At 33.2% G+C, this 15,788-nt stretch overlaps 1 protein-coding gene across 1 annotated transcript in view; it reads right to left on the bottom strand.

Moving 5' to 3' along the window:
- Positions 1-15,788, bottom strand: part of CSMD1 (CUB and Sushi multiple domains 1) — a gene marked incomplete at both ends in the record, with an annotated part of 1,064,284 nt that overhangs the window by 262,983 nt on the left and 785,513 nt on the right. The window contains 3 exons of the mRNA XM_082048870.1: positions 1,095-1,289; positions 4,304-4,630; positions 6,435-6,617. Of these exons, the coding sequence (XP_081904996.1) occupies positions 1,095-1,289; positions 4,304-4,630; positions 6,435-6,617 (705 nt within the window). The remainder of the gene's footprint in view (positions 1-1,094; positions 1,290-4,303; positions 4,631-6,434; positions 6,618-15,788) is intronic.

Raw genomic sequence — 15,788 nt, 5'->3', positions numbered from 1 at the left:
TATATAGTTAATGAAGAAGTAAATGTATTCCATGGAGGTTTTTTTTATTACATTTTGTCATATTAAAACCAAGAACAACAAGAAGGCTGTTGATCATCACCTGACTTTAACACATTACTTATTCCACGTATTTCATTTTTTTCAGTATCTCTAATTTTTCATAGAAATGAGCAGTATTATGCAATCTAGGTTGGCAAATTTCCTAAATAGCAGAAATCATATAAATTATATGATCCAGATCCTTAAGTTACTACAATGACACTGAAATTATTGGAAGTGTGAGATCTACACCAATTAGAAAGCTTGGCTAATTTTCTTCGAAAAGGTACCATTTAATTGAGTGTCTGACTATATATCTATTTTTTACTAAAAGATATACAATTTTTTGAACATATACTTCTCGCAGACACACTCTAGCTATTTATTAAGTACCTTCATATGTCTTGCCTTAGGACCCATCACTATTAATCATCAAGGAATCAGACTACTTTTTCTTTCTTCTTTTTTTTTTTTTTTTTCCTCACTGCTGTATTTCACCCAAAAGAGAGATTTAATCCTAAATATAGTTGATCGTAGGAAAAGAAAAAATTTTTTTTTGAGAATATAATGAATATTATACATAGCTCTGATTTTCACTGTATTTCTCAGGAAAAAATGTACTGCAGGTTAATACGTTACATACAGAAATTCAGGTATACTTTCATTCTGAGAAAATTAAAGATGCAAATATTTTAAAAGGACTTTTAAATAGAAATTTCACTTTTCCATGTGGTAGATAATTATGTTCTTCAGAATACTACAGTCAAATCTGTTGTAACAGCTATATACTCACAACTGAGTAATGATAGTGACAATCAGATCTTGAAAAGAATAGTAACCAGATATTTAGGAGGTTAATTTATTACAAGACTATAAAAGCAAGCTATTTTGTTTCTATTATTTCTGTCTTATTTGACTGGGAGAATATTAAAATAAGATGAATTAATAACTTCAGCTAAAGCAGCCTTATTTATGTGTGAAATGTAAAGAGTAAGCTAAATGTAAACAGTTTCATTATTCAAACTATAGGTGCAAAGTAAAGACTGTGTACTTACCTTCACAACGGGGGACTGTAGAGCTCCATACTACATTTCCATCTTGCATAATACAGGTTATGGATTCAGAGCCTTGGGTCTTCACAAAGCCATCATCACAGTGAAAGGAAACAGAACTTCCCAGAAGGAATCTATCTCCAAAACGCCTCCCATTTATAGGAATGCCTGGATCATGGCACTCATTCTGACCAAAGGCTGATAAAAACCATAATAATATTAACAACAGTAATAATAACAACAATAATAAAATAAAAATAATAACAACAATAAGGGGGAATAACCTTTGATAGGTAACAAGATTACAATATAATTGAAAGTATATAATAGAAAACTTCTAAATAAAAGTCAGCATTAAATTCAATGGCATTCACATAGTTCAAATTCTCAATCTTTTCAGTTATGTGTGGCTTAAATACACAAGAACTTTGCTTAAATTTCCCTCTGGACAAAATCCAGCTGTTTGCTTCTAACCTAGTGAGAAGGGTGATTTCACATTGGAGCTAACCTGACAGAAATAGAGGCTACTGCTAAAAGCTGTGGCCACTGCCTGGGCCAGACAGAGCAAACTCCCAGTAGGATGCTGAAAGCAGTCTGCTTCATCTAGTGGAGTGTCAACACAGAGTCCAACCCACAGGGACACACTCCTCCATGTGCATGTGTGACTTCATGGGGGGTGTTCTCACCAGTATTTGGACAGTAGTTGCAGAGAGCAGCAGTGTGGGTGCGTGTAAAGCTAGAGGACTTCCCTGCCTTTCAGGAGGTGTGTGCAAGTAGGGGAACCCACTTCAAAGAAAAGGGGTTGTAACTCATGCACTCTGTGAGAGAAAGGTGTGTATGTAAATCTTGGCACGGCAGGATGATGAAGGATTAGAGTGGAAAAGTATTTATAAGTTTATATGTTCTAAAATAAACCAGGCAGCACAAGGAAGAGCTAAGCATGGTCATGGCACCAAGCCTGTCAGAGTTCAAGGAGTGCCTGGAAGATGCTAGTTTAGTTTTAAGTAGTCCTGTGAGGAGCAGAGAGTTGGACTTGATGATACTTACGGGTCTCTTCCAACTCAAGATATTCTGGGATTCTATATTCAAAGATTTTGTAAATGTCTAACATTGTAGTTTATCTGTTGAGTTGCTGATATTGATCCTGAATCTACAGTTCATTGATTATTGATTATCTTTCACTAATAAATCAATAAACTTCTTTGTTCCTGATTTGATTTTAACCACAAGAGTGGAGCACTTATTCCCTGCAACACATAGGAAGTCCAGAAGTACTAGCACTTTGGCTGAACTTAAACTTAACAAAGAGACACCTTGGGCCTGAACAAACACTGTTAATTGATCACCTTAATCGACACAAGATAGGAACAGCACAAGATGTGACAAAGAAGACTTTATTGTCAACTAACTTCTTTTATAACCTTTGAAGATAATTTCTTCAACTAAAAAAGATAATCTCCATATAAGTATGTGCTGGTTTGACTGAAAATGAGTTAATTTTCTTCATGCAGTTAGGAACCTTTCTTTTTCATAGATAGCATGGTCATTATTTGAACTTAGTTCGAGAACAAGAGGATAACACCCTGGGACACAGTTAATGTTTTTAATTGCTCTGGTCTGAGAGCCATGGACATTCTGAGCACTCTGCCCACAGATGTGAGGAATCAAGGAAGGGGGGCATAAATGGGATAGAGCTTGACTGACATCCAGACTGATCAATAGGAGTATTCCAACCCATTAACATCATGCCTCATACTAAAGGAGAGTCAGGATCTTACAGTCTCACTCTCTCTCGTGTTCTCTTTTCTTCACTATTTTTGTTGGAGCTGGTTAAGTTCTGTTCGGGATGTTTAGTTCAATCTTTTTGCCATCCTGCCATTTTGCAGAGGCCTCTGGGCCTTTCTGCCTTCTTTTTTTTTTTTTTTTTTTTTCTTTTCTCTCTCCAGGATCGGCTGTTGGGACCATGGTGCTGTTTCCTGGGACTGGCTGCTTGGTGCAGATGGAGTTCATGACGAATTGCATTGAGTATCTTTTATTTTAGATTCTACTTCTATTCTTTATATATACTTATTGTGTTTATCTCAATCCAAGTTTCTCCCTTCCTTTTTGATTCTCTCCCTTATTTGGGGATTGGGGAGGGGGGTGAGTGAGCAGCTATTGTGATTATATTGCTAGCTTGTGTTAAACCACGACAAAGTAATATCTTTGAATGACTAATACAATTTCTAGGAGAGTTAGCAGTCCATAGTAGATGTAATAATGTTTTCTACATGATGATGATGTTAGAGTTTTCAACCGAGAGTACTGTTTAGTGATACCCTTTCATATAAACAAAACAAGAGATGGCTATCTGTAGCCAGGTATTTTTTAGCCTCATTTCCCAAACAGGAAATGTTTGTGCTTTCAGTAGCCCTCTATATGTATGTGACTGCCAGGTCCACATTTAACAACTTCTGAACTTGTTGACCAGTTGCAGCTAAATTTTGTACATTTCAGAATTGCATTCTCAAAGACATTACACTCCTAAAACTCTTAAAAAAAAGGTAGCTGGAGAGAAGAATTATTCTTAAATTCATGCACTCCTATAGGAAAGATGTCTACACAAGATCAGCTACGTTTCTAGACACTAGAGAAACCACAGAGACTAACTATTATGTGTATCAGGAAAAAAAAAAAAAAAAAAAAAAAGATAGGTCTATATTCTTAGAGAGCACACCGTCTAACTGAGAAACAAAATGCAAAAGCAAAGCATGTTCCCAGAGCTATTTATTTGCAATGATGATCTAGTAGCTTTTTTTACTTCTATGCTTTTCAGGTTAACATATCCATATTCTCCATATTTGGGACCTAAGCTTAACACCTTTGTGAACTTATTCCTGCTGGTTCCAAAGAGAAGTATATAAATCACTTGCACTGAATGCTTTCATTAGAATGATCCAGCCTTTATTTGCATTCTCTGCATTTATTCAGTGGCAACCAGAAAGGCCCTTAAATAATGAAGGGAATTCATCAGCACTATCACAATTAAAATAAATAAATGATAAACATTCAGATAAGCTAGTGTATATCAGGGAGACAGATAAAAGCAGTGCAATTATACAGGCATAACAATTTATTTCTGTGTTATAAAAAACATGTTATATTTTTCATTATCATGAAGAAAGATAGCTTGATTTTAAGACTAGGTATAAAAAAAAAGCAGAGGTTCTTACTTGTGTAAGTGATATTAAATCCTCTTCCAGTTGTAGAGTGATCCGACTGAAATTCAAGTCTCACTATGTGTCCACTGCTAGCCAACTGAGAAGGGACCTCATTGCCAGAAAAAGTGCCCAGAGGTGGTAAATCTGAAATCCCATCATCTTTCACTGTAAGGTAGTCAAACTGAGGTTCTACATCAAAGTCATTGAAAATCAGATGGATTCTGCTTCCTGGCTCTGAGATAATTAACCAAACACAGTTCATATTGTTCCCATACTCCTCAGGGTAATTTGGAGACAGAATAATTCCAGATGGTGTAGTGAAGTTGAAGAAACATGAGACTAAAGAAAACAATAATAGATTCTCAAAATACTATAAACAAACATTATAAATGCTTGTATTTATATTTTTATTCTTTTTTATTCTTTAGAAGCCTGGATGTCAAAACTACCACACACGCAACCTGGAAATGTTTTAAACTGTCAGAACATTTCTCCAATATAACATGTCAGCCTTGCATGTTTTTATTTCCCCATGTGAGGCTAAGTGGGTGCACAAAGGCCTGCAAGATGTGATTAGAAGCACGTAGAAAATGCCAAAGAAAGCAAAAGTAATGGCTGATGTGTCAGAATTTGGAAAAATTGGCAGGTCTGTTCTGAAACGAAAATGCAACCTCAATATTGAAATGTGTGTTATTTTCTAAAAGGAATATGTGTGAAAATGTATTTCGTGATCCATAAAATCAAGCACAAAGGCCAGTTTTATCTGTAGTACACAAAGCATTAATAATAGTAGAAATTTAGAAGTGCCTCCATCAACAACTCTTGACAGTATACAGTACAAACTTATTAAACAATTAAACAAAAATGATTAAATTATTAAACAATTAAACAAAAAGTATTCATAACTCTCATCCTTTTTAATTCCTTTAGGCCCATTTTCATCAAGACAGTTCCTAACTGATTTTAAAGGCAAGAGCTTGTGGCTGGTACTTTAGTGAGAAGTACGGTACATTCAGAAAGAGGAGACTCACTGCACATTAATTAACACAAAGGATAACCATTACTCAGCTCTTCAAATGTATGAAACTGAAGTCAGTGTTTGTAAATAGATGTTGTAAATTTAGGTTCCGTTATCTTTTATAGGGCATGTGCCCATCAAACAGTGGAGCAAAGTAAAATATTTCACACTGTTACCAACAGAAATTAATATATCAACCCAATGCAATACAACACTGTGAAGAAATGCAACTTCTATCTTCAAAGGAAATTGTCTGGACACTGTCTATGTGTCCAGGCCTTATGTGCTTAGACACATTTCAGCATTGCACGGGCGTATAGAGACTTCTTCCAGTCAAGAGAAAGCTTACTCAGTTTGTTAAGTCCTGTACCAACACAGCTGCAAAATACATACATACTCGGCACACCAGTAAGGTTGTTTTGAAAATCCAGTACTGGGTTATAAGACACTTTACAAGGAAAGGTAATGTGGTCTGGAGGACTGAAGTGCCTCGTATACCTGTGTACTAGAAAGATTTACTCTGTTTTACCATAGAAGAAGAAGAAAAATAGAAAAGTTAAAAAACATACCAGCAAATCCTCTATTCAAATCCATCTACAAGCTTACCTACAAACATATTTTATCTTTTAAAACAAAATCCATGACCAACGATCTTACCTACCCTTTTTCCATGCTGGGTATCTTTATATACCTTTATATTAATTTTCATGCTTTATTAGGATATCAGGAAAACAAAACAAAACACTATAATACAATCTTTTCTTATGTATCTGCAGACTGCTTTGCACTACCAGAATCAATGTGTGCGCGCTACGGAGTCCTTTTAAACACTTATAAGCTATTAGGAATTGCTCATTTAGAATCTTATTCAACACACAGTTACATTAAGAATGTTAAATGGTTCAATTAAATATAAAACAAGGGGAACAAACATTCTAAAACAGTCCTATATAATGCTTCTCACAAATGAGCTACCATTGAGCCAACTGAAAAAAACCACATATGACTGAAAAAGTCTTCAAGGTCTTTTTAAATGTTTTCCTGCTGGCTAGTCACAAATGTTAAGAAAAGCAAGAGGCTAAAGTCATAAAAATAATACAGAAAAATAATAATAATAATTCTTACAAACACAGCTGGGTTTATTGCCGGACCACTGGTTGTTTTGTTGACAGGTAATCGTTCTCTCTCCCACTAGTTCAAAAGCTGCTTGACATTCAAAGGTAAGCGTGTCGCCATGCAGAAAACTGCTGCCAGTCCTCTTTCCATATGATGGAATTCCAGGATCTCCACAACCTCCTTTCTCAATTTCTGAATATCAAAAAAATCAAGTGCAACAATAGGGAAATATATTTGCAAGCAATTTATATGTCAGTATCAGAAGTACATTAGAAATAGTTGGCATTATGCCTTAAAACTAATGTTTACAGCTGAAAGTAAACTAGAGCTAAATGCTGTAAATCCACCTTGAAGATGACTTAAGATCTAAAGTCTATTCACAAGCTAATAGCTTCCATACCTGCACTGTTGAAGATAACAAAATACTCATGTTTAACTGCATGGCTGCACTGAATTACGTCATATTTGAAGGTAAAATTACAAAGTCGCAGATGATAGTCTGCATTCTAACCATGGAGACATACTATGTGTAAATTTTTTTTCTGGTAATGACGTACTAGTAATAAAGAATCTTAACTGTCATAACTTCAATTACATTTATAGGGCTATCCACAATACGATTAAAACTATCCAATTTACTGATAGAGTCAAGGAATTTCAATTTAAGCACTAAAATATAATAAAAACAAAACTGAGGAATTATTTCTCCATCTCATACTTCAAATTAGAGGTACATTTTTTTGCCCGCTGCATTAAGCTACACTGAAAAGAGAATAACATTTTGGATTATACTTCCTAGATATTCTCTAGGAGATCTGCTATTTAAATTATTTAATTTATAGATATTGAATGTACATGTATAAGCTAAGAAAATTAAAAGACCCAAGTATTTTGAAATTAATGAATAACAAGAATATTGGGAAACGACATGTAAATATTAATTGCCTGTGACAGAAATGCTGAATCATCTTACAAATTATCTATGCATGGCTTTTCATCCAAAATGAAGGCTCCATTTCTTTGCCATTAAATTTAAAGTAGTTTTTCTATTAATTTCCATTTGATCAGTAAAAATAACAACAAAGCACTTCTGGTTCTATAGACTGTGTTTCCACATCTTTAGTAAAATTATGTCAACCTCATTTGAATGAAAGTAGTGATAAAATTCTTGTCATTTAAATGTTTCCCAGCTCAATCCGAAGTACAAAATCTGAAACATTCAGGATACTAAGAAAATTCCATTCACTAAATCATATAAAATATTAATATAATTTAATGCCATAAAAATATATGCTGTCAAATATTGTTAAGTCTACTAATGCTAAATCACTGCAAAAGTATTTATCTTTACATGCTAACTCCAATAGAAATTTTAAGATGCAGGATGGCATTATTATTATATGTAAAGTAAATCCAATATGTTTTTACCCTTAAAGCAGTAGTGAAGTGACTGTTGACAAGCATATTCAGAAAGGTATGCCACGTATTTTATAAAAGAACGGGTTACTCATCTGGGTGAAAAGAGGTACATATTTTTTTTCTTGGTAATTTTAACTTCGAAGATAAAATTAAAATTAACTATTCTATTTATGAATTCAAAACAGTTCCAGAGTTAGTTGCATTATTTAAATAATTTGTCTTACCAGAAAGTTGGGATGTCTCAAATAAATGAAAATATCTTCCAAAAAGTCCCATACACAAATATAATAAAATACCAGCAGAGCAATATCTTAAATATTATGTATAAGTCAAGATTCAAAATTATATGTATTTACAAATGCTTTAATGTAGTTTCACCTGCCTGCTCCTATTGAGATGCTAGAAGCCTGTGTGTTCCCGGATATCCAAAGCTCCACATCTTACACTGAAATGTGCAGAGCTACAGAAAATCAGAACCCACATTTTAATCACATTTCAAAAGTTCATCACCTCCACTGAGAGCAGTGGATCCGGCATTTCAGAATTATTATAAACACTCTTTTCCAAAAAACTTTTGTCTTGATGATCAGGGCAATAATGTTTCAGGCAGGAGCCTGAGGAGGCAAACTGTCTGCAAGGTTTTGAAAGGTCACAGCTGAAGATTCATCCCTTAAAAGATTGTAACAAGTGTTTCTTTGCATGGTCTACAAAGGAAGTACCAAAATATCTTTAATTAATGAATTTACTGAAGCAGATGACAGGTCAGGATGGTTTCTAACTCTCAGGAGATACACTAAGCTCTAGCAGAGAGTTATGGATCAGCAAATCAAAATTTTTAACACAAATTAATGTGAATCAAGCTTTTTGGTGGGTTGAGAATTCCTTTTTCGAAGAAAACTAGTACAGTATGTCTTTAGTCAGAACCAAGCCCTTTCTGAAGAAGGCAAGAATGCATGATGAACTTTAGAGACTAAGCGAATACTTTGCACTTCTTAATATATCACCTTTCATCCAAGAATGCCCAGATTTATGTGCAGTGGAGATATAATCAGAATTTTTAAAGCTGAAAAAAACAGTTAAAAATATACCAGCCAATTTACTGTCTTTTTTTTTTTTTTTAATAATATTTTTATTCTTCAGGAAATAAAGTTTAATAAAATCTGTCTCATAAAAATATTTTAATGATGAATATTATGTTCTCTCTCAAAGTACATTAGAGGAATTTTTAAATCAAATTATTTTACATTGAAAACCCAAACATAAAAAAGTCAAAATGAAATATATCAGCTTTATTTCTATCTTAACTTTCATGCTTTGTGCTTGTTTGTTCAACATAAAAACAATTAAGCAAATGTCACAAATTTATAAAACACTTCTGAAGACATCTTATTTACATTTTGAAAATAAAAACTCAACAAAATCCATCCAGCTCTAGAAATCTACATCTTCACAAACCTGGAAGTGAATACTATCTATTCTTAACAGAATCACAGAATCAGAATCATAGAATAGTTTGGGTTGGAAGTGACCTTTAAAGGTTGTATAGTCCACTGCCCCTGCCATGAGCAGGGGTGTCTTCAACTAGATTAGGTTTATCAAAGCCCCATCGAATCTGGTCTTGAATGTCTCCATGGTTGGGGCATGAACCACCTGTTACAGTGATTCACCACCCTCATAGTAAAAAATTTCTTCCTTATGTCTAGCCTGCATCTACCCTCTTTTAGTTTAAAATCATTATCCCTAGCTTTTCATCACAGATATTAATGACAGAGCAAAACTTATGGAAGTCTGAAAAGGCCATATTCAGAGTTTCGTATTTATACATAAAGAATACTACTTTATCTCTTGATCTAGAGTAGTACAGGCATGTTATGATTCCAAAAATGTTTCTGTCCTCTGGGATTTAACACAAAATTTTATTTTATTGTCTCTTCTGGTGCCTGTCCAACTTTCAATGATTTATCAGAGAACTAATTTTTTAAATGTCTAAATTCAGTTGAGGTGCATTATGCCTATTACTTCAACACAGGCACCAATTATTCTGCTTCATAAATTGCAAAGAGGCTATGTATCTGTTTACTAAAAAGAGAACATTCTTCTGATCAAGTCAATTTGAGATATGTTGAGCTTTTACAGAAACCCTATGGGACAGAAATGGTTCTTAAAATGACAAACATGAAAATAAAAGCTGTGCTAACCTATTTAAAGTATGGAAATAAAAATCCTATTCCTTTAGGGTTATTCTGTGTACTCATTCAATGTTCGACTTCTTTTGATCTGAGTGCTTAGAGCTGTGTGAACTTCATGAAGTTTGCAAATAAGCTCTCAAGCTCAAATTTGAACATCAGCTTCTGTGGTTACCAAAAATACTAACATTGATCTTATTCAACAGTTTATGGCTTTCATGTACTCTCAGTAGCCTGGGGAAAGTGACTTTTCATCTTGTTTGTAAACTAGAAATATTTACTGAGTTTCAGGGTATACTCTCTCTTTAATGTTGGGAGAATGACAAGATTAGATTTCTGACAAGAAGATCACATCCCTCTGAATGTAATCAAAGACTTTTCTGTTGCCATGTTTTCTTTCAAAGGAATAAATACAGCAATTCTAAAGTGATATTAAGCATCTAAGTAAGCATTATGACTACTTCTTGAAAGGTGTCACATTGCAATTCAAGTCTTTTTGATGAAAAGGTTTATATTACTTTGACCCAGGTATCTTAAATTTATTATAAAATACTTCATAGATTATATCATTAAGCAGGCTTGAATTTATTAGTCATGGTATTAATTTACTTTTTTTTCCCCTTACAAATACAGAGTTAAAAGGAAATTATTAATGCCACTATGGTTTCATTCACACTATCAAATATTCTAGTTTAGCTGAGTAGTGAATCATCATCAAATAATTAAATATAACTTTTACCAGCAGAGCATTACTAAAATCCTCACACTTTCATAATTCAGATGTATAAATAATATTTAAATTGAATAAGTGTTTTAAACACATGTAGGGTACATAACAATCCATTGTTTCAAAGACGAGATAGAAAAGTAAACTTCAGTAGTTCAAGGTCTGTCCGAAAGTTAAAGTCAATACTGCTAAAACCTGAAATAATGATTTTGTCAGTATTTCATAATCACCATCTTTCTTGTAGTCAGGATGGGTCAAGAGAAGCTGAAAGATGACACAGGTAAACATTTATGAAAAAAACCCAAACCAAACCAAACAAAATAGCTTGGAAGCCTATTTCCATGTCAGACAGGACCTTTTCAGCTTACCATCTGAACTCTTAAATGACAGGCCTCATAAATTCATGCATTAAATATATGAAAATTGATCATTTAGTTTATTTCCTCTTATTCCTCATACGTCCCTGTGTTAACAGTCATGATACCTGACACAGTGGAATCTGAAGCTTACAGAACACTGCCTTAAATTTAGAAAAGAGACAGAAAAAACATGGTATATAGAAGAAACTGTCACATGACAAATGCTGTGGTTTAACTATTCCAACTCTTATACTATTTATTGTATGCCATAAAGTATTGTATGCCATAAAATTTCAATAGTAGAACCTATTTGGACCAGTAGCACATTATGACTCTGTATCTTCCCTCTCACTATCAGAATTCAAATTTCAGTCCCAGACTGCGACATTAAAAACCTACTTAATGAAAGGGAATTAACATATACACAGAAAAAGTCTGCAACTGCAATGTGACATAAAGCAAATATCTCTGTTAACTAATTTATCTCTGTTAATTTTTGTTAGGCAGATGAGTTATAAAAGGACAAATTCCAAAATGGGTCAAGGAGACATTCATTCTATCTATATACTTGTTCATCCCTGTCTTCAAGCCATTGTGGCTTTAATGCCACTATTCACTTACACAGTAAATATTTAAAACCATAAATACTTCTTCAATGGCAGGAACAGAGAACATGGCTCTCTAAGTCTGCACCATAAGAAAAATAGAAAGCAGAATCAGCAAGAATTCTACCACTTCTGAACAGGTTTATAGATTACTGTTTTAAAAGATTTGCACAACGAACTTAAGATGGAGAAGGAAATTCAACTGGGCATCTCAAAACAATACTGTATTCCTCTGAACAATGCTTTTTCTTGCTTCAGTGGAAACCATAGTCATCTATAAAAGTTAACCAGTTGCAAAATTACACATGAACTTTTAAATTTATATGGCAATAGTTTTGGTTTAGAATAAGGAACCAGACATTATTGGAGATCCCTTCTGTTCCATAGGTAATACTGTTTTAAAAATAGACAAAGACCTGGCAGTACAAATACCAAAGGAAGGACAAAATGCTACTGTTTTCATTAGTAAACAGTTCAGCCTTCTTTGAAATGCATGTATAATCTTTGTTTTATTAATAATTAATAATCATTAATAATTTCAATAAGATGCGGGAAAATTATGGGAATTTAAAAACAAATGGAGAAATCATTATACAAAGATAAACCCTTATACAAAAAGAATAGATCACAGGAAATGACATAAGGTAAAGGAACGAAATTATAGATATGATTTCTGCAAAGGAATGTGGGAACAACTAATGAAAGTTAAAATGAGAAACCAAATCTAATAGAAAAAAAAATTCATTTAGCATGTAATTGGACTGTAAAAGTGTCTATTAAAGCTAAAAAGAGGTTGGCCTGAAGCTAAAAACAGGGTGGCCTTATATGCTAATTTTATAGATGATCACAATTTTATCATTGTTCCAGTAATTTTTTTCAAATAAATTTTATAGTACAATTTACTATCAGTCTCCAACTATAAAACAAGAAGGCCTCCTTCACAGGTCATACAGCTCCCAGCAGCATTCTAAGCCATGTCTCACAATTACTCTGAAATTTGTTGTCCTTGATGTTATCAGAAAGGCCACAGGACATATTCAGTAGAATTTATTTTTTTTGCTTCTGCCTTATTGCATTTCTGTCAATATTAAAACAAACAATCGAACAAACATGGCCTTAGAATCAGATAAATGGAAAACCAACATGGAAACTTTTTATAGCATATGGATCGCTTCTTGGTAATAATAACATATTGTATCATATAATATAATATTAAAAACCTTGAAAGTAATACAACTATTTGAGAAGAAAATTATATCAAACCTTTTCAACTAGTATGTTCTTTAATTGTAATATTTACTATGTACTTTAATATTCCATTAGAGAATGCAGAAAAATGTTGTTTTGTTTACAATTAATTTTACATAATATTCTGAGATAATGCAAAAACCTATTTCATTTGCATGTTGAATACTACATGTAGTTCTGTTCTTTCATACAAATAAGGACACCAGAAGTAGGGAAAGAAAACAAAAGATCAAAGTTACTGTTTCTGAGAAACTGAGGACAATTAAAAAGTCCATAAGTCTCTTTTTTGGGGAAGTGAAATATATATCTATTCAAGAAGTGATTAGACAAATATATGGAAGAAAATGTAATTGAGAGACAAAGAGGAAGTATTTGAACTGGAAACAAGGAAAGCCAAAACAAGGAATATCACTGGAAACAAGGAAAGTACTCTGGCATTATTTCTGCCTCTCCATTTATCACTGTGTACTTCACCATTTTTTCCTTAAACATTCTTTATTTTGTAGTATCAACATGCAATGGGCTTTCAGTCTCACTGTAAATTTTTATTCTAATGTTTTGTAATAAGGAATAACATATTGCTCAAATTGCAGAGTTCATGTTTCTTTACTAGCAGAAAGAGTACAGCCTGTCTATACGAAAGGCTGAGCAACACCCTGGACAAAAGTCAGCCCAAAGATACCCTGTGGAATGCAAATTAGCCTGTTATGGTGGAAAACAGGAAGTACAGTAAAAAGCAAGTGCAGCTGTCTCAGAAATTATCAGAATAACATTAAATTGAATCTTGTGAAAAGGTGCACCACGGAATGAGACAAAAGACAATAAGAGACTATGTGGAAAGTGATTAAATGTAAGAGAAAGAAAAATAGCTACCAGGAAAGGATAATGAAGAACACCTTCTTCACTTTTCCATTAAAAAAAAATAAGTAATAGATAGATAACAAAAGTTTTAATAAACTAAGAGCAGGATACAAAGAGAACATGTTAATGATTATTTGGAAAATTTAGACATATCTAAGGGAACAGGGCCTAGGCCTAATTAAATTCACAGTTAAGTACTTAAACTGAAATAGTCTATGAACTGCTAGAAATTATCTTCAAGAACCTATGGAGGACAAGGGAGTTAAGAACTTACTGGACAAGATCACATGTAATAACTGTCTCAAAATCTGGAGAAAAGAGGACCCAAATGCAAATATATGTGTATATAATTTGTCCCCTCAAACTGGGAACATGACATTCTTTATCTTCCTTTGCAACAGAATATCCTGGAACATCTTTGCCTAACATGATCTTAAGACCTGTCAGGGAAGACATGGCACTTGTTTAGAAAAGAATCTATGTGCTACCAATATATTAAAAGTGCAAGCAAATTGACCGGGGTTCTTCTAGGATTGTAAAGCCAACACTAACCCTAAGCAAAGTAATGGAACACAAAACAGAGGAGTCTATTTCTAAAGGGTTAAAAGATGAAAATATAACACCAATTAACGTGGTTTTATGGAAAATTGGTCACGTCATACAAGCAAGATGATTTTTAGACTATAAGCTTTGCTGACACCATATCTTTGGACTTCTTTCAACCTCTTAAATTAGCAATACATGACATCCTAATTAAGAACTGGCATCAGAGAAAATCAATTTAGCACATATTAAATGCATTAAAATTAGATAATGGTAGTATCTCAAAGCATAAATGTGCAAAAAGAACCATCATTAGGCAATATAACTGCTTAGACTAATTTAGTATATACTTTTTTTTTTTAGCCCAATCATAATAATTTGTTATAGAAATGACATTACAGAAAAACAGTTAACCAATAGCGGCCATAGTATTTTCAACATGCTGAAGCCTAGGAATATATATTTTAGATGTATGTCTTCTTGTGTGTATGTACACACATAAGCATTGTTTTTTTTCATACTTTTCAAAGGGAAAAGCAAACATCAAAATTTCAAACCTGTGGCAACTTAGAATTTGTAAAATAAAAGTGATGTTAGACGGGAAGATCTTATTTTCCTTGAGTATCTACTTCTGTACCGTACAATGGGTGTTCTTCCTCTTTAAAGATCAGGAGTGATGAGTCCAGTTTCACCAAACAAAATGGAAGATTAAAAGGGATATTATGCATGGGATGTGTTGGAGCTTAAAGGCTGGTAAGCTTCTAATACAAGTTACAGAAGCAGTCAGTGCTCAAATGAAAACTATCAGCCTTGGAAACTACCCACACATAGGGATAAAGAGGGAGAAAGATGCATTGGTAGTACTTGAAATATGAAAAGTGACTACACTTCAACTGAAAATACTAATATTAGTGCAGTGTGGACTTCTAAATACTTATACTTTATGCTATTTCAGTAAAGAAGTAAGAAGGAAGAAGTGTTGCTCTAAAAACATTCTTCTGAATAAAAGGAAAAAGAAAAAATGAAAAAGGAAAAAGAAAAAAGAAAAATGAAAACAGAAATTAAAAATGAAAAAATTAAAGAAGAAGAAAAAAGAAAAAAAAACAAAAAAGAAAGAAAAAAGACAAAAGAAAGGAAAGGAAAAAAAGAAAAATATAAAAGATAAAGGAAAAAAGAGAAAGAAAAGGAAAAAAAAACCATAAAGAAAAAAAAGGAAAAAAGAAAAAAGGAAAAAAAAGAAAAAATAAAAAAAGAAAAACAAAGAAAAACAAAGAAAGAAGAAAAATAAGAAAGGCTCTATGGCTCCTATATTCTGTCCTTGCAGGACAAATCCCACCCTCCAGGATTGCACTCAGTGCAGGAACTTTTAGCATTTTGGGGGGATGCACAATTTCCACTAAGGTCTCTAAGAAATA

Source organism: Streptopelia decaocto (assembly GCF_964273445.1).
Source record: "Streptopelia decaocto genome assembly, chromosome: 3".
Classification (NCBI taxonomy): Eukaryota; Metazoa; Chordata; class Aves; order Columbiformes; family Columbidae; genus Streptopelia; species Streptopelia decaocto.
This window is presented reverse-complemented; position numbering and strand designations above follow the sequence as displayed.